This window comes from Callithrix jacchus, chromosome 12 (assembly GCF_049354715.1).
Source record: "Callithrix jacchus isolate 240 chromosome 12, calJac240_pri, whole genome shotgun sequence".
NCBI classification, from domain to species: Eukaryota; Metazoa; Chordata; class Mammalia; order Primates; family Cebidae; genus Callithrix; species Callithrix jacchus.
In genome coordinates, this window is record NC_133513.1 from 86,368,680 (window position 1) to 86,387,754 (window position 19,075).

The following is a 19,075-nucleotide window of genomic DNA, read 5'->3' on the forward strand; positions in this document are numbered from 1 at the left end:
CTGGTAACTGGGTGTGGCAGGGACAGTAAAGCAGCCCGGTTCCTGGAAGACAGCCAGATCCCCTGCCAGGTAGCATTGTCCCTTGGAATACCCAACAGCTCTGCAAACAGTTTCAGAGCAGCACGGTGGTATAGGGGGCTCCCCCAACCTTCCATTCTTCCGTTTCTCCTTCGCACAGCACAAGGTTGGGATTGTATCTCTATCTGATGCCCCTCTCAGGCCCTTCAGCCTTGCTTCCCACTTCACTTCACTGGCATCACCTGGCATCATTTCGCAGCGCAGACTAGGGTGGGGTGGCCGCCCTCCCCAAATCACCACCTTCCTTTTGTGCTCTGCCTTCCCATTCTCTCTCTCCCTGGTCAGACCCCACTCTGATTCTTAGCTTCCTTTTTGCACCTGAGAAGTTTGATGGAAAAGCCAATGATATAAAAAGAACCACCGTCAGAGCAAACCTGCAAAGGCAGTGGTTCTCAGACTACGTTCCTTGTGGGCACAATTGATTCATTTCCTATCCCTGCTGCCATGAATTGCCACTGAGTGGTTTAAAATCACACAAATGTAATGTCTCACAGTTCTGGAGGTCAGAATTCCAAAATGAGTCAAACGGGCTAAAATCACAGAGCTGGCGGGACTCTGTTGCTTTCTGGAGGCTCTGGGGAGAATTCGTCTTCTTACCTTTTCCAGCTTCTCAGGGCTGCCGCCTTCCTTGCCTGGCAACCCTTCCCCTGGCAAAGCCGGCAGCGACCTCGCTTTTGTCATCATAGCTCCTTCTCCCATTCTGATTCCAACTTCTTTTCCACTTTTAAGGATCCTTGTAATGACATAGGGTCCACCTGGAACAGCCAGGCTAATTGCCCCATCTTAAGGCCAGCTAATTAGCAACCGCCATTCTATCTGCAAACTTAATTCCCCTCTGTTGGGTTAGACAACATATTCACAGGTTCCAGAGATTAGGGTATAGACATCTTTGGGGGCCATTGTTCTGCCTGCCATAGTCTTCTTGAAGTGAACTAAGGGGTCTCCCTTTAACATCAATAAAAATAATCCCAATTCACAGGGGGAAAAGTGCATAGAATTTCCTCTGTTTTTTGTCCTACTAACTTTTCTTAAACCTTAGGTTCCTTCTGCCACTTGTCGGTCTACAAGCTCTAGCTAATGGCAAAATACATAAATATGAAGCGGGAGCAAATGCGTATTTCCTGAAATACTGAGAAGCAGTCAGCAAAGCTTATTTTGGAAGCTTTAACAAATACACGTGAAGTTCTTTTGCACACATGTGATATATTTCCTGTTATTGATTTGCCTTTGGTCCGTATGATGGCATAAGTACATAATTATTTCTCAGTGTTTTCCAAAGATGCATGCTTTGCAAACACTATGCACTGCATTTTTTTTTTCTAAAGCTTTGGCCATCAGGACACAGACATTGAGGTTTGGTTCGCCTGCTTTTCATTCCACATATAAAGACTAGTCATAAGTAGTAAACAGGTTACTTTGATTGAGCACCTATTACATCCTCAGTCTAAACGCTAAACTGTGGTTCAGGCTATAAGTGCAGTTGGAATTCCAAGAAGGAAAAGTTCTGTATCAGTTAGAAAAGTCAGAAAAGGCTTCAAGGAAGAGTCAAGACTTACCAGGGGCCTGTAAGGATGATTAAATAAGCCAAGGGAAGTCTTAAAGAAACATGATATGGTGTGTTGAGTTCTTGTCTATCTCTGCCTTAGCTACATACTATGCAAATGCTACATCATGGTTCTCATACTTCAGAGCGCATCAGAATTACTTGGGAAGCTTATTGAAGATGCATGCCCAGGCTAGGCATGCTGTCTCATGCCTGTAATCCCAGCACTTTGGGAGGCTGAGGTGGGTGGATCACTTGAGGTCAGGAGTTCAAGATCAGCCTGGCCAACATGGTAAAACCTCATCTTTATTAAAAATACAAAAATTAGCCAGGTGTGGTGACACAGACCTGTAATCCCAGCTACTCAGGAGGCTGAGGCAGGAGAATCACGTGAACCTGGGAGGCAGAGGTTGCAGTGAGCGAGATCACACTCGAGCCTGCGTGACAGAGTAAGTCCCTGTCTCAAAAAAAAAAAAAAAAAAAAAGATGCATGCCTAAAGATAATGAAATAAGCTAAAACAAATCCATTGCACCTGGTCCTTGGACCACACTTTGAGAAACACTCCTAAACTTCTGTGCCTGCACCCCTCCACTAGACCCTAAGCATCTTGAGGGCAACATCTGTGATTTGTTCTCTTTTGCACCTTCAGCAACTGACCCAGTTCCTGGCATACCATAGAGGCTTGACAAATGTTTACTCAACACACCACAGAATGAAAGACTATCTTGATGGATGAGTCAGAAAAACAAAAGCACACTCGTGTTTCAACAGGAGAATTTTATATAAGGAATTAGTTAAACAGGTGTTGGAAGACAGGAAAAGTGTAAAGGGAACAGTGAGGTAATATAGTGGTAAGAAGCACTTCCCATCCCTCAGGCTTGGGAAAGAAAGGGAAAAGGTTGGAATTGTCAGAAAACAGACACTTGGTTCAAGTTCACACTATTGGATGTGCTAAAGTACGTATAACGGCTGTATGGTCCTAGCATGTTCTGACACAAAGTAGGAATTGCTACATCTCACACCCAAAGATTATTCTTTCTTTCTTTCTTTTTTTTTTTTTTGGAGACAGAGTTTCACTCTGCTGCCCAGGCTGGAGTGTAGTGGCATAATCTCAACTCACTGCAGCTTCTGCCTCCTGGGTTCAAGCAATTCTCCTGCCTCAGCCTCACAAGTAGCTGAGATTATAGGCGTGTGTTACCATACCTGGCTAATTTTTATACTTTTAGTAGAGACAGGGTTTCACCATGTTGACCAGGCTGGTCTCAAACTCCTAACCTCGGGTGATTCTCCCGCCTTGGCCTCCCAAAGTGCTAGGATTATAGGCGCGAGCCACTGTGCCTGGCCTCTTTCTTTAAATAAAAAATAAACTAAGTCATGGTTGGGTGGTAGCTGTCAGGGAGGAAGTACAGGGGTCTTATAGTGATGGAATAGTGTTGTATCTTGATTCTAAAGGTGGTTGAAAATCTACACAAGGGATAAATTTGCATAGAACAATATGTACACACACACACACACACACACACACACGAACAAGTGCATACAAATCTGGTAAAATCAAAATCAGTTCTGGATTGTACAATGTCTATTTTCTGGTTTTGATATTGTACTATAGTTACACAAGACAGTGGAAAATGTATTATAGTTGTGAAACCACAGTTACCACTGGGTGAAACTGGGTGAAGGATACCTGGACACTCTGTACATTTCTTTTGCAATATCCTGTGATTCTATGATTATTTCTAAATGAAAAGGCAAAAAAAAAAAAAAATAACTTGAGGTCCCTTCTCATTTGTAGAAAGGACCTGTAGATGAAACTGGTTGGGTCATTAAGAATGTTTTGTCCCTGCCTATTGTCAACAAGAAAGAAGACATTGTGGGAGTGGCTACATTTTACAACAGGAAGGATGGAAAACCTTTCGATGAGCATGATGAATACATTACTGAGGTAAGTGCAGTAATAAGAAAATGGGAGTGAATGCAACTCACAAAATAAGAGAGGGCGCATAATTCTGGAATATTTTGAAGGGCCATTAAGACATGAGTCACACATAGCTGTAACCAATATGTTGTTATTTTGTCATTTCTATTTCCTGACTTCTATAAACTGCAACATTTTCTACCAAAGTATAAAATTGTAGCTTAACCAAAATTCATGATAATACTAGGAAAATGGGAAAGAGGATTTTCCTTTCCTTTTTTTCACTCCTTCTTCCTGTTACCTCTCATTCTTATTCTTACTCCCAGCCCCTTGCCTAATTTTTAGGTCCTGGTTGATTATACTGGTGTTGGTAACCCATCTCTGTTCTAACAAAGTATTCATGGTGCATGGTACACTTTAAAAAGCAAGAACTCAGCCAATGTTACTGTCTGAAGCTGATGATTAGTATGCTTTTCTCAAATTAAAAGGACTGGGGTGGTGGTTGATGGAAGGGAGGTTGATAGAAAAGCATGCAGATTGTTGCCTCCAAACCAATTTTCCTTTAACCGAAGAGAATTAGAATCACCTTTCATCCATTTCAGACTCTCACACAATTTCTTGGATGGTCTCTTTTAAATACTGACACCTATGAAAAGATGAATAAGCTGGAAAACAGAAAGGACATAGCTCAGGAAATGCTCATGAACCACACCAAAGCCACTCCTGAAGAAATTAAGTCCATCTTGGTAAGTGGGGAATTCAGTCCTGTGGACGTAAGATGCTATCTAACCAAAGTCACCCAAATACCCAGGAGTCTGACAAATGTGAATGGTTTACTCCTGGTCTGAGAGAGAGAAGGAGGGAAGGAGGGGTTGGAAGAACACATGGATGGCCCAGTATACAGAGACCCTTACTAGAAGTACAGCTGCTTGGCTGGAATAGCGCTTTGTTAAAAGCGCTATTAGGTTGTGGGAGCTAGAATAATAACATCTAGCAAGAAAAAAATATGTTTTAGGAAGAGAAATGTATCAGTCAGCTATTGTCATATAATGCTGCATAACAACAACCCTAACACCTCTGTGGCATGCAGTAATGAACCTCTACCTCTGTCTCTCACTCGCATTTGTGGGTTGACCAGGCTTTGATTGACAGTGGCTAGGCTTGGCTCCAAGCTATGAATTTGGTTTGCTCTATTCTTCACAGACCAGGAGCTACCTTATAGACATCCTTCTCATAGAGATGACAGAAGTGCAAGAGAGCAAGCCCAATTGTGCAGTCATACTTCAAGTTTTGCTCACATCACATTCATTCACAAAAATACTCACTGGGCAAAGAAACCCACATCACAAAGACCAACCTTATGGATGATGGGGGAGCAAGTGGGAATTTGCTAACCATGTTCTAATCACCACGAAATGAAGGGAAAATATCATGCACCCAGCATCTCTGTTCCTTTTATTTCCCAGGTTGTGTGTGTGTGTGTGTGTAGGTATAGTTTTGCTAGAGTGGGTTGTTTTTGGTGAGGGTGTTGGTTTTTGGTTTTGCTGAGTGGTCTGAGTGTAACTCCCTTTGAGAGTTTGAGATATTAACGGTGAGAAGATCTGGGGAGAATAAAGGAAATTGCAATAAGCCCATAGAAAAATAAATGTAAGCCACTCATTTTCTTTTTCCTACATGCAAACAACGCACACCTACACCTCTTTTTTTCTTCCTTTTTTTTAACCAGTTACTGTAACCATTTTGGGGCAATTTAAAAAAATCAAATATATTAGATTATTTCTTGAAAAAAATTCTTCATAATCAGGAGCTATAGGTCTTTGTATCCACAATGAAGAATGCATCTTTGCCCTGGAACTTATTACAGTATATTTTATTTTTTTACTTATTTTTAGAGATGGGCTCTCACTCTCTTGCCCAGGCTGGAGTGCAGTGGTGTCATCACAGTTCACTGAATCCTCCAACTCCTGGGCTCCAGGGATCCTCCTGCCTCTGCCTCCCACATATTTTAAATATATCTTACCTAAGATTTTAATAGTAGAGGAATCGTATGGAAATCTTCTCCTTTAGGAATTTCACACCTCAATTGCTTTTACATTTTAGAAATTTCAAGAGAAGTTAAATGTTGATGTAATTGACGAATGTGAAGAAAAACAACTTGTTGCAATTTTGGTAAGTGTTTTCCTTCTAACCTTAATACCTGTTAAATAGCTAATACATAAATCAATAATATATTAGGACATGCTTTCTTGTTTTTCAAGTCAATGTTGAGTTTTCTCTTTCCTGATACTTCTCAAGGCTAAAAGACAGATTTCTTCTAAAGATAGACCTTCTGATTTCCTGCTTTTCTTTGTCTTTGTCACCTCTGGTCCAATTCACACAGATAGTTTACAATTGCAACTAGTCTAGACTACTGCTTAGGGGACTTTAGGCACAGAATCTGGGGATATCAAGGCACAGTTTATTTTAATAGCTGTGGATGACACCATGGCCACCCCAGGGGACATGACAGAGTTAGAGTGGAGCATGGATCCTTCTAGGCACTGGCCTCACCCTCCACCTGCCATTTCTAGCTTCTCTTCTGGAGTCTAAAGGCTTCTGTGCTTTCTTGTTGTTGCCAGTAGGCCATCCTATTATTTCTGGCTGAAATTAACTTTTTCACTGTACTAATTCTGTCTTTTGTTGTGTCCAATCAACTGTTAAAACTCTCAATAAGTTCTTAATTTCAGAGAGTTTTTTCAGTTCTAGTATGTACATTTAATTATTTTGTTAAGGTTTTCTGTGTTGAAACTTTTTATCATTTGATCTATTTTGACTATCTTTCCCTGTATTTAAAAAAATGTATTGATGTTTATTATTTTAAGGTACCCATCTTAATACCAGAATCACCAATAGATCTTAATACCAGAATCACTCAAGTTTCCATGTCATCAGAAGTTCCCTTTTCTCCCATTTTGCTTGGCTCCCCTTTGAGCACCATCCTCCCAGCCTGGCCCAGAAGACCACCCTTTCTTCTCCCCACCTGCCCTCAACAGTAGGCATCTTGGAAAACAAAACTTTTGCTGACATCCATGACACTAGAAATTCTCTAGTTTCTCATTTAAAGGAAGAAGGATCTCATGTTGTAGAAGCAATAAAGTGGACACATAACCAGTAGACTTCCTAAAAAAAACAGCCTATTTTGAATGTAAAATCTAATCTGGGAAAATCCCAAATCATTGCTGCATAAAATTGAGGAATACAACACATATTTCAGAGGAGTTCTCCAAAATTATCCTGGCGTAATTTCTCCGCTATATAATTATTTGTCCATCCTCATGTACCTGAGTCTTTCTCCAGGTCTGCACTTTCATGTTACCTTCAGGGATGGCTCAGCCAATTTTCTGGGTGTAATAGCAACAGTTCTGTGCAAGGGTGTTAGGGGCCAGCCCAGGCTCGGGGGCTGGGGGGACTGGAAACCATAATTTTGCTTTAAATAGCCATATGCCATTTGGTGTTGAAATCTGCATAAATAGAGCATGGGCAGTCCCCTGAAAAACATTCAACTTACTAAGAGGAGTGACTTGCTTTTCCCTATATTTGTGTTTTTCTCAGCGTACTAAGGACATACTACACATTCAATAAATACCCACTGAACTGAATTGCTACTGCAAGTCTGTCTGGTACACCCACATAGGTGCTGCTAATTTCCGCCTCTTGGCACTTTCTCTCCCATGTGGAATCATCTCCCCGCTTCGTTCTGCCAGCTCAGCTGCATGCATGCTCCTCCAGCATTTCTCCTCGTTTAATTTCTCAACTGTCCAAAGTCTTTCAGTTTCTCCCTCCGCATGGAGCACTGGCCATACTCTCTGATTATTCTAAGCACTTACTTTTCATTCATCTACATTTTATAACCACTTTAATAAGTTAAGTTCTTTAAGGGCAAGATCCGTATTTTTATTTCTTAAATTGTGCCAATGCCATGTGCCTACTTCACTGTTTTTTTCACATAATCTGGAATCCTAACTAGATGTGAATTCAATTAAATGTCTGCACGTATACTTGTGTACTGCAGGGAATTCACTGGTTTATCCATCCATCCATTCATTCATTCAACAAACATTTCCTGAGCACCTTCATGGGACAGGTACTGCAGATGTGGGATATGGCAGCAAATAAGCAGATGATCCCCACCCTTGGGGAGCTCACATTCTAGTGGGAAACTGTCACTTGAGCATATAAAGAAAAGTAGAATTGAATTAAGTAGTCATTTACTGTTCATAGAATGTTTCTTGAACAGAAAATAAGTTGAGTATTGAAAATGAGTAAGGCTTTTGTAACTAAATATTTTATTTTGCATCATAGAAAGAAAATAGCTACTGGAGTTGGATTTGGAATGGTATCCTATCACTTAGAAAGTTTTTAATATAGCGAAGTCTGTTTCACCACCTGTGAAATGGGGGTAATCGTGTAGGCCTGCTGTGAGGATAATCTGTGCAAACTGCAACATCTGTTCGCTGGCACATGGTGCCTCAGCGAAATCACACATTGTGCTCTTTTATTGTAATTTTGTTTTACACCAATGTTGACTATGGGAGTGGAAAGGGAAAACCGATGAATGTGATCTGACACAATCCTTCCTTATTTCAACAGAAAGAGGACTTGCCAGACCCACGCTCAGTAGAACTGTACGAATTCCGCTTCAGTGACTTCCCCATTACAGAGCATGGATTGATTAAATGTGGAATACGACTGTTTTTTGAAATAAATGTGGTGGAGAAATTCAAAGTACCCGTAGAGGTCAGATGGTATTTAATTTAAAATACTGTGTGATTCGGTAGCTCTACGTCACTGATGTTTTCTGTGGTTCAAAAGATGGACTCAGTTTGAATTTTAAAGTAACTTTCTAAACACATCGGCTTAACCTGTCAACCGGACTAACATATCTTTTTAGATAAGATCGCCACAGACCCTCTAACCTTTAGAATTCGATTCCAAAGTTTGAATGGTGTTGTCTTCTTTTAGGTTCTTACCAGATGGATGTACACCGTAAGGAAAGGATACCGCGCTGTCACTTACCACAACTGGCGGCATGGGTTCAATGTGGGACAGACCATGTTTACTTTGCTGATGGTAAGTGCAGAGGGCCGTAAATACTGGTAAAACTGCAGACTTCCCATTTGAATCTGATGAGAAATATATATGGTCTATCATTTTAGATCAGTAATTTAAAAATTCAGGGTACAAACCCCTCTTCGTTGCAGAGGAACCCTGGGATCGTGGGTATCCTTGAGCACTGGTGCCATGATCATTCAGACGTTGACATTACTTCCCTTCTTAAAGGAAGGTTCAGTCATTACCCACAATGCTACAATCTTCACAGGAAATAAAGTGAACTTGCTCCAAAAACGTAGTGGGCCTTTTCTCTATTGCAGGCAGGACTTGCTGTACTTGGTATAGAGGTATATTGATTCAAATCAATTACAGATACATGTATATATGTTATTTTTTTAGACAGGAAGATTAAAGAAATACTACACAGATCTCGAAGCCTTTGCCATGCTCGCTGCTGCTTTCTGCCATGATATTGACCACAGAGGCACCAATAATTTGTACCAGATGAAGTAAGTGAACACATGTGCAATCTTGACACTTACTGGTGGACACTGGAAGGTACCTAGGGTGAGAGGAACACTTCTTCCTGTTCCTTGGCCCAGTCAATCCCTCTTTGCCATGTTTGGAAACCCCAGGGCTGGGTTCTGTTCCCTCCCAAGCTTCTGCCTCCACCATAATGTTGCTCTTTCTCCCTAGGGGCTTGCATCCCCCTTTCCTTTGTTTTCATTTCCAGATGTGCCTCTGTCTTCTTCCTGTAGGACTTCAGGCTTTCTTTTCTCAACCTTGTTTAATCAGAGTATTGAATTCCTATATTAAAGTTCATGAGTCCAGCTAGGCACGGTGGCTCACGACTGTAATCCCAGCACTTTGGGCAAGTGAGGCTCACGGATCACCTGAGGTCAGGAGTTCAAGACGAGCCTGGCCAACATGGCAAAATCCTGTCTCTACTAAAAATACAAAAATTAGCCGGGCATGGTGGCAGGCACCTATAATCCCAACTACTAGGAAGGCTGAGGCAGGAGAATTGCTTGAACCTAGGAGGCGGAGGCTGTACTGAGCCAAGACTGTGCCACTGCACTCCAGCTGGGGCAACAAAGTGAGACTCTTGTCTCAATAAACAAACAAACAAACAAGGTGCATGAATGTTAGGCTTACACTTGTATACTCCAATGGAGCACTCCCCAGCTCAGGCTAGAGAACACTACTTCTGGGCTCACTACCCTTCACTTCCCTGGTCGTTTTGCTTCTACAAAACTCTCCTTCAGCTGGTCTTCTACCTTAACATTGATGCCATCTTGCTCTCTTGCCACAAGAAAGGAAGTACAATAAGAAGGGTGCAGGCTCTGGGCTCAGGCAGATTTGGATTCACTGTTATGTGCACAAGTTATTTAAGCTTTCTAAGCTTCAATTTCCTCATCTGAAAAGTAAGAATTATAATAATGGTATCCAGCACATAAGGTTGTTGTAAAGATTAAATGGAATCATGCATATAAAGCCCTCAACTCATGGGAGGATCCTGGCAGTTAATAAATATTAGGTATAATTGCCAGGCGCAGTGGCTCATGCCTGTAATCCTAGCACTTTGGGAGGCTATGGCGGGTGGATCATGAGGTAAAGAGTTTGAGACCAGCCTGGCCAACATAGTGAAACCCTGTCTTTACTAAAAATACAAACATTAGCTGGAAGGTGCCTGTAATCTCAGCTACTGGAGAGGCTGAGGGAGGAGAATTGTTTGGACCCAGGAGGCAGAGATTGCAGTGAGCTGAGATCACGCTCCTGCACTCCAGCCTGGGAGACAGGGCAAGACTCCATCTCAGGAAAAATAAATAAATATTAGGTATTATTATGATTACTATTGTTATAATAGTAATGTCATTGGAACTCTTCATTCACCAGCATTGCTCGTGGCCCAGCCCAGCTCCTCGAAATGGGTTTTAAGATGGTCTATCTGCCTTAGCCACACTTCATTCTTATTTCCAACATACGGCTTACCCTTCTCCAGAAGTAATGAAGTGTTATACACAGAACAGGCTTTGAAGTCTTGGGTTCGTGGGGACCAACTCCTTCCTGGTTGGGGGATCTTGGACAAGTCACTTAATCTATTTGAGATTCAGTTTCTTAGCTATGAAATGGATAAAGTATTGACCTCTCAAAGATTGTTGTGAGACTCAAATGAAATTACATAGGTGAAATCTATGAGAAAGTGCCTACTAGGCAGGCTGCACATATATAATTTCATGGAATGAAAAGCATTTTGTAAGCAGTGACTCCTCATCTTCAGCAATTCTATCTATTATAAGGCTTTGTCTTGAAAAGACGATCTCCATTCAGACTTCAGGCAAGAGACATCTTCTTCATCTCAAAAGGTTCCAGCCTATTCCAGCCACTCACTCCTCCTGAATGCAAGTCCCCTGATAGTCACTGAAGTTCTCTTCCTCCTTCTTGATCAGTAGTATAGTAGCCAACTCAGTTCCAGAGGAACAAACTGAGCATCTCCCAAGTAGCTGGTACTACAGGTATATGCTACCATGCCTGGCTAAATTTTATATTGGTTTTGTAGAGACAGGGCCTCCCTATGTTGCCCAGGCTGTTGTTGAACTCCTGGGCTCTTTTTTCCCTCTAGAGACAAATTGGGCTATAGACAAAGTGGGCCAGAGACCATGCTAAGGATCTGATACCTACTAACTCATTTAACCTTCACAGCACAGTGAAGGGAGGTACCATATAGTAAGTACCGTTATCCCCCTTTTTTACTGATGAGCTCAAAAGATGAAGTCAAACTTGCCCTAGGTCATAGAAAGCAGCAGGATTGAAGCTGGCATCTTGCCTCCAGGTTTGCAGGAAGGATAAATGCAGCCACACACTGCCCTCTGCATTGGCCTGGTTTTCTTCCATCATTCCTCCTCTGTCAACTCAACTGTAGGAGCATGTGGTGATGGAAGGGCTTCCTGACTGCAGACTGGTAGTGTGTGTGTGAATATCTGTGTGTGTGTGTAAATTCATCTTTCATTTTTTTTGAGACAGGGTCTTACCCTGTCACCCAGGGACTGCAGTGGCAGGATCATGGCTCACTGCAGCCTTGAACTCCGGGGCCCAAGCAATCCTCCCACCTCAGCCTCCCAAGTAGCTGGAACTACAGGTGTATGCTACCATGCCTGGCTAACTTTTTGTAGAGACAGGGCCTCTCTATGTTGCCCAGATTGGTGTTCAACTCCTGGGCTCAAGTAATCCTCCTGCCTCAGCCTCCCAAAGTGCTGGGATTACAGGCATGAGCACTGCATTCTTTTTTTTTCTTCCACTAAATCATTTGTGAGTGGGTTGCAGATACTATATTTCATTTCTAAATATTTCAGCATGTATTTATTAAGAATTAGGAGGACATTCACTTACATAAACACAATACAATGATCACCCTCAGGAAATTTAACATTGGTGTAATATACTATTGTAATATATTATACATTGGTATAATATAACTATTATCTAATATACAATGTTTATTCAAAATTTTCCAATTACCACAGTAATGTCCTTTAATTTTTCTTTCTAATTCAGGATCTATTCAAGGATCACACTTGACGTTTCGTTGTTAAATATCGTTAATCTCCTTTAATCTGGAGTAGTTGCTCCACCTTTTTGTGTTTCAGGATGTTGACATTTTTGGAGAGTCTAAGCTAGCTATTTTGCAGAATATCTTTCAGTTTGGATTTAACCACTTGTTTCCTGATTACTAAATTCGGACTAAACATTTTTTGGCAGGAATTCTACATAGAAGATGTTGTGTCTTTCTCAATGCATTGTGTCAAGAAGCCCATGATATCAATTTTATTTATAAATTATGTCCAATAGTCTCTTTATGTAAAGCAACATTTTCTCCTTTGCAATCAATAAGTCACAAAGCATTATTTTGAGACCAGATGAAGATCTAGCTTCCTAATAACATTTTTAACTAATGTTTTTAAACCCAAAGGAATTAAAGATACCACTCCTTTCTAACTAGAATTGAGGTTTATTCATTTTAAAAAATATATATTTTAAATTGCTACATGATAGATGTTCATATTTTTGGGGTATGTGATATTTTGATACATTCATATGATATGTGATAGTCAAAACAGGGTAACTGGGCTACCTATCACCTTGAACATTTATGATTTCTTTATGCTGAGAACATTCAAATTATTCTTCACTAGCTATTTTGAAATATACAATAGGTTGTTGTTTGCCATACTCTATTAATTTATTGAAGACTAGGTCTTATTTATTTTACCTACCTGTATATTTGTACCCATTAATCAACCTGTCTACATGATTCTCACCTCCCTTCCATTCTTAGCCTCTGATAACTACCAAATTACTCTCTACCAAGGAAATGTGAGATATGTAGATACATATATACACATACATATTATACACCCACCAAAAAAAAAAAAATCTTGTCATTTGCAGCAATAGGGATGGAACTGGAGGTTATTTTGTTAAGTAAAATAAGCCAGGCATGAAGAGTCAAATATCACATTTTTTTACTCATATAAGGAGGCTTCAGAAGTGGATCTCATAAGACAGAGAGCAGTTTGGTGGTTATAGAGGCTAGAATTTACTCATTTTAAAAAATATCCAATGCCAACACAGAGGAGTTGTTTAAGTATGTGTTAAAATTGGGATCAATTGTAATATGATTAGATATGGCCTAATTATTCTCCAGCTAAAGTATTTGCTTTCCCTGACCTGCCAGTAACCTGGCTATGACCTCTCCCAGCCTAAAGTTTTGTTCTCCATGAAATAAATAAAATTTCCCTACTAAGGCTACCAGCCATGTTTTTTATTTCTTTCTTTAAAATAATTTATTCTATATTTTCATGACAGTCTTCGCATCATCTATAGACCTTTGACTTCAGCCTCTTTTACCCCGAAGGCACTGAAGAAAAACAGTACAAAAAAGACTGGAGCCCTCACTTATGTAAAGCTGTGATCTAATTGTTAATAAATGGGAACTCTAAGCTTAAATTTATGTCACTGTCTTGGGGGAGGAGAGAAATGTTTCTTTATAGTGCTTTTCATCTTGGTTCTATGCAGATAACCTATGGGCTTCCACAGGTTTGCTATACATTTTATAAGTCATAGTCCACCACCATAAGCCCAGGGAACTTGAAAAATTTAGATACAAGGAGCTATTCTCCTTAATTTAAACAATTCAATCATGTATGCATTCAACAAATTCAGGGTTTTTTTTTCCAAAAGAGCAAATTCTCATCTTCTAAATTTAGGAAATCTTTTCCAATATGTTATTTTTGACCACTTCACAGGTATTGAATTGGAAGGGAGAGGAAAGATATTAAGAAAAATCCTGAAACAATAAAGATACTGTATCATATGAGCCTATGTGTAATTTTTAAACAGCTAAAATCATGGCATATTGTTTTCCTTCTAGATCCACATCTCCATTAGCAAGACTTCATGGTTCTTCTATTTTGGAGAGGCACCACCTGGAGTACAGTAAGACTCTGTTGCAGGATGAGGTACGTGAATCTCTCTTTACAAATAAACATAAGTTCTGGGTCAAAGCAATAACCCACAGAGAATGCTCGGAAAAAGGTTAGCCTTGAGTTACAGCAGTTGATAGTGTATACCCTTATTGAAGTCAGTTGATAGAAATTGCTCTATTGCAATAGTTTTTGAACAACCAAGTTGGAAGTAGCTGAGACAGCTGAAGAGAGCCATAGAAAGTCACAGAATCTCTGTGGGTCTATGGGGAAAGAAGAAAAAGCTTATGGTGGATACAAAAGGGGTCTATACATCAAGCATATATAAATGTAAAGGGGAAAGGAGGCTACATGATCACTGATTTTCTTACTCATTCATGGTGCATACGCTATCAGGAATGGTCTATGCCTTTAAGAAAGTCAAGCTTTCATAGTGGAGTGTATTCATATGTTCTTACATTGCTATAAAGAAATACCTGAGACTGCATAATTATAAAGAAACTCACAGTTCTGCAGGCTGTATGGGAAGCATGGCAGCATCAACCTCTGGGCAGGCCTCAGGGAGCTTACGATCATGGTGGAAGCTGAAGGGGGAGTGAGCACTTCACATGGCCAGAGCAGAAGGAAGAGAGGTAGGGGGGAGGTACCACATAACATTTTTAAACAATCAGATCTCCTAAGAACTCACTCAGTATTGTGACCAAGGAAGATGGGGCTAAATCATTCATGAGAAATACTGTCCCCAAGATCCGATCACCTCCCACCTCCAACACTGGGGATTACAACTGAACATGGGGTTTGGGTAGGGACACAGATCGAAACTGTATCATGGAAGTAGGCATGACTTAGCCAGCCATCATCAGAGAGGCACTGAGCCACGCTCAGAGAGTTTCAAGGAGAAACCTCATTTGTGTGAGGACTGTGGCAGTGGAAAGGGGCGAAGAGGTGGGATCAGACATAGCTTTCTGCAGGAGCGGCTCTGAGCCCCTTGCATTCATTGTGAATTGCACATGTTATGTACTACTAACCTTCCAAGAGGGTGTAGTCATTCTTTTTCCCTTGATCAATTTTATTGAAGGAGTATATAGGCATGTGGAAAGTTGTGGATGTCCTCTAATTATACTTTCTTAAGAATGTTCCAAACCAAAAATGATTAAGGTAAGTCATTATTAGATTGAGGGGAGCACTGTTTTGTCACAGGCAGTGAACTTGTTTAGAAACACTTGCTCATGGACAGGCACAGTGGCTCATGCCTGTAATCCTAGCACTTTGGGAGGCTGAGGTGGGTGGATCACAAGGTCAGGAGATCGAAACCATCCTGCCAACCATAGTGAAATTCTCTCTACTAAAAATACAAAAATTAGCCAGGCATGGTGGCACACACCTGTAGTCCCAGCTACTCAGAAGGCTGAGGCAGGAGAATCACTTGAGTGCAGGAGGTGGAGGCTGCAGTGAGCCAAGATCATGCCACTGCACTCCAGCCTGGGCAACAAAGCAAAACTCTGTCTCAAAAAAAAAAAATCGCTGGGTGTGGTGGCTCACACCTGTAATCCCAGCACTTTGGGAGGCCAAGGTGGGCAGATCACCTGAAGTTGGGAGTTTGAGACCAGCCTGACCAACATGGAAAAACCCCGTCTCTACTAAAAAATACAAAATTAGCTGGGTGTGGTGACACATGCCTGTAATCCCAGCTACTCAGGAAGCTTAGGCAGGAGAATCACTTGAACCTGGGAAAGGCGGAGGTTGTGGTAAGCTGAGATCAAGTCATTGTACTCCAGCCAAGGCAACAAGAGTGAAATTCTGTCTCAAAAAAAAAAAATAAAATAAAATAAAAAAGAAAAAAGAATCACATGCTCATTAAGAAACATGAGCCCTCTGGAGAGTGGGCTTTTCTCAGTTTCAAGAATAATCTTTTATTAAACGCTCAGGGAGAATAGATAGAAATATAGCCAAGTTTAGAGAGAATACTAAATTCTTCTAGGTAATGGAAATCCAAGATGGTCCATGTAAGCCAAGCAGGAAAATCTCATAAGGCAGAGCAACTGGGCAGAAAAATGGAAATAGAAGAAAACTGCTTGCATTGTTTTAACAATCTGTGATTGACACAGCACCCAACACCATTGCCATCCCAAACCTGCTATGCCATTTCTAATTCTGCAATGCTCTTGGCAAAGCACTAGCCTCACGTGAGTCCAGATGGTGGTTCTCAGACATGGGTACCTGGACCAACTCTTTTGGACTCATTAATTTAACAGGGCAGGGGCAGGCAGGTTCTTAAAGCACAGATCCCGGGCCCCACTCTCCCCATTACTAACCAGACTGACTTGAATTTGGGCCTGGGAATCTGTATTTTGAACCAGACCCCTTTTAATTCTGATATGCAGACAGAATCTCTCCTTGCAGTAGAATTCATAGCATAGGTAATATCTGTTCTATGAGAATTAAAAGAAGGAGCAGAAGTGAAAGTAATTCAGGAAGGTAAGAGTAAACTGTTATTACCTAATTTGTTATAAGTCTTTGTTTTGCTGGTTGGGACAATCTTCGGTTTCTGATTAAAAATTTTCTGTACATCCCTCTGTTTATAAGATATCACAGTGAGGTAGTGTCAAATGTAATGTATCATATAATCATACAGTTACCTACTAAAACAAAATACAGTTTACAAACAGCAGCCAAACATCTAAATGCTTCACACTGGAAGGCTCCTAGTATCTTAAACGTTTTTTCTTCTGGGATTTGGCAGTTTATAACAGAGTTACACTTTTCCATCTGAATCTTTTTATGTTATTTACTTTGCAGTCTGAACTGTATTTGATGGCTATATAAAGACTTATTATTCTTTCTAAAAAGGAATATTGCATCTTAGTAATCTGTACCATCTTTTCAAGGACCTCTCTGTAATACCATTCAACCTGCTAATTGCAGACTTTTAAAGCCTTGTCAATAGAGTTGCTAGGCAATGCAGTCACACAGAGCCTGTTTATGAGCAGTCAAATAGGACACACGCACACAAAGACTGTTATCTATCAGATATTCCTTTTACATTTTGGGGTGACAATGTGGTTCTTGTATTTTTTCATTCTCTGAAGAAAATATATACCTTAAAATTTTTATTTTTTTAAATAAGAGAAAGATCTGGGATTTATCCAGTAATTTCAGCATCTGTGGGCATTACTCAGACATTTTGTTTGGTGTATTGGAAGGCTTTGAATTGCAATGTCCTTCTATCTTAGCAGAGGTGAATTTACTACTGTGAGGAATGGAACTGCCTGTGCTCTAACCCAGGCAGAAATCAATGCTTTAACCTGAATGAATGGGTGGAAACCTAGTTAGCAAAATTTGCACCAGTAGAAATTTAAATCCTAGAATATACTGTAGAAATGACAAAATATTGTTCAGCATAAATAACAAAATCCTGTTATTATTCAAACATCTATTTCCAAAGTGTATAATTAGATTTATGCTTTTTCATACCAACCCCATCAGCCTGTCCCCATTTTACACATAGAAATAGTGAAAAAGAAATCAAGTACCTTGCGTACTGCCACTAGCACCAAGGCAAGAACATGTTGGCAATATTCTCTTGCGGGTGTCACAGGCACCACAGTGAGGATTAGAACGGCCTGTACTTTCCCTGGCCTCAGCTAGCTTGAGAGCCCTGATCAGAATGAATTAAAGCCATTTCTACCTGTTTGGGGAGTGGTATGCAGAATTCATATTTCTACTGCCATTTTAATAGGGAAAATAAAATAGACTCTTTCCGTGAGCAAATGAAAGCAGCTGAGCAAGTCAGCACCCATGGCTAGGGCTGGGAAGTAGGTCTCCTTTCTCGTCTGGTGCACCTGTCTCCACAGAATGTCTTCAACACAATGCCCCCATAAAATGGAATATTACATACTTACATGTCAATATTCATTATCAGTTATAAACATTACATATGCTCACTATAAAAGTCCAAACAATAGGAAAAACATCAAAGACAAATATTTTTTAAATTGCTTCAAATCCTACCATCCAGAAATCAATTATTTCATTAATGTCTAGTGAACTTCATTGCAGTCACCCTGTGGGTATGTACAGGCAGCGGAGAGAAGGAACTTTTGAAAAATGTGATCCCACTATTCAAGCTATTTTTTAAAGTCAGAACTGGTTTTTAATTAACTTCATTGAAGTGTATGTACAATAAACTGCATCTTTTTTTTTTTTTTGAGATGGAGTCTCACTCTGTTGCATGATCTCAACTCACTGCAAACTCTGCCTCCTGAGTTCAAGTGATTCTTGTGCCTCAGCCTCCCAAGTAGCTGGAATTACAGGCATGCACTACCACACCTGGCTATTTTTTTCTTTTTTTTTTGAGGCAGAGTCTCATTCTGTCACCCAGGCTGGAGTGCAGTAGCATCATCTCAGCTCACTGTAACCTCTACCTCCTGGGTTCAAGTGCTTCTCCCACCTCAGTCACCTGAGTAGTTGGGATTACAGGTACGCACCACCATGCCTGGCTAATTTTTGTATTTTTAGTAGAGACGGGGTTTCACCATGTTGGTCAGGCTGGTCTCGAACTCCTTGGCCTCCCAAAGTGCTATGATTACAGCTGTCAACCACAGCACCCGGCCTAAACTGCATCCGCTTTAGAGTGCCCAATTCCATGAGTTTTGACTATTTTATAGTTGTTCTGCATCTTGATTGTGGAAACCAGCACCACAATCAAGATGCAGAACATTTCTATCACCCAAGCAATTGCTCGATCATGCCCCTTCACAGCACATCTCACTCTCCACTCACAGCCCTAGGCGGCAACCATTGAAATGTTTTCAGTTGCTATGGATTAGTCTGCAGCTTCAAGATTTTATATAAGTGCAATAATACAATTAACACAATAATAGAATACTCATGCAATCAATCACACTCTTTTGTGCTGGCTTCTTTCATGTGCAACAATAATTTTTAGATTATTCCATGTT

At 40.6% G+C, this 19,075-nt stretch overlaps 1 protein-coding gene across 3 annotated transcripts in view; it reads left to right on the forward strand.

Annotated features, from left to right (window-relative positions):
- Window positions 1-19,075, forward strand: part of PDE6C (phosphodiesterase 6C) — a 62,228-nt gene that overhangs the window by 25,066 nt on the left and 18,087 nt on the right. For all 3 annotated transcript variants that reach the window (XR_004732073.3, XM_002756642.7, XM_035268495.2), the window contains exons 9-15: window positions 3,418-3,567; window positions 4,143-4,286; window positions 5,641-5,709; window positions 8,170-8,316; window positions 8,542-8,649; window positions 9,031-9,140; window positions 14,063-14,150. Coding sequence is in view for 2 of the 3 variants with exons in the window: in XM_002756642.7 (XP_002756688.3) it covers window positions 3,418-3,567; window positions 4,143-4,286; window positions 5,641-5,709; window positions 8,170-8,316; window positions 8,542-8,649; window positions 9,031-9,140; window positions 14,063-14,150 (816 nt within the window). In the remaining variant the exon portion in view is untranslated. The remainder of the gene's footprint in view (window positions 1-3,417; window positions 3,568-4,142; window positions 4,287-5,640; window positions 5,710-8,169; window positions 8,317-8,541; window positions 8,650-9,030; window positions 9,141-14,062; window positions 14,151-19,075) is intronic.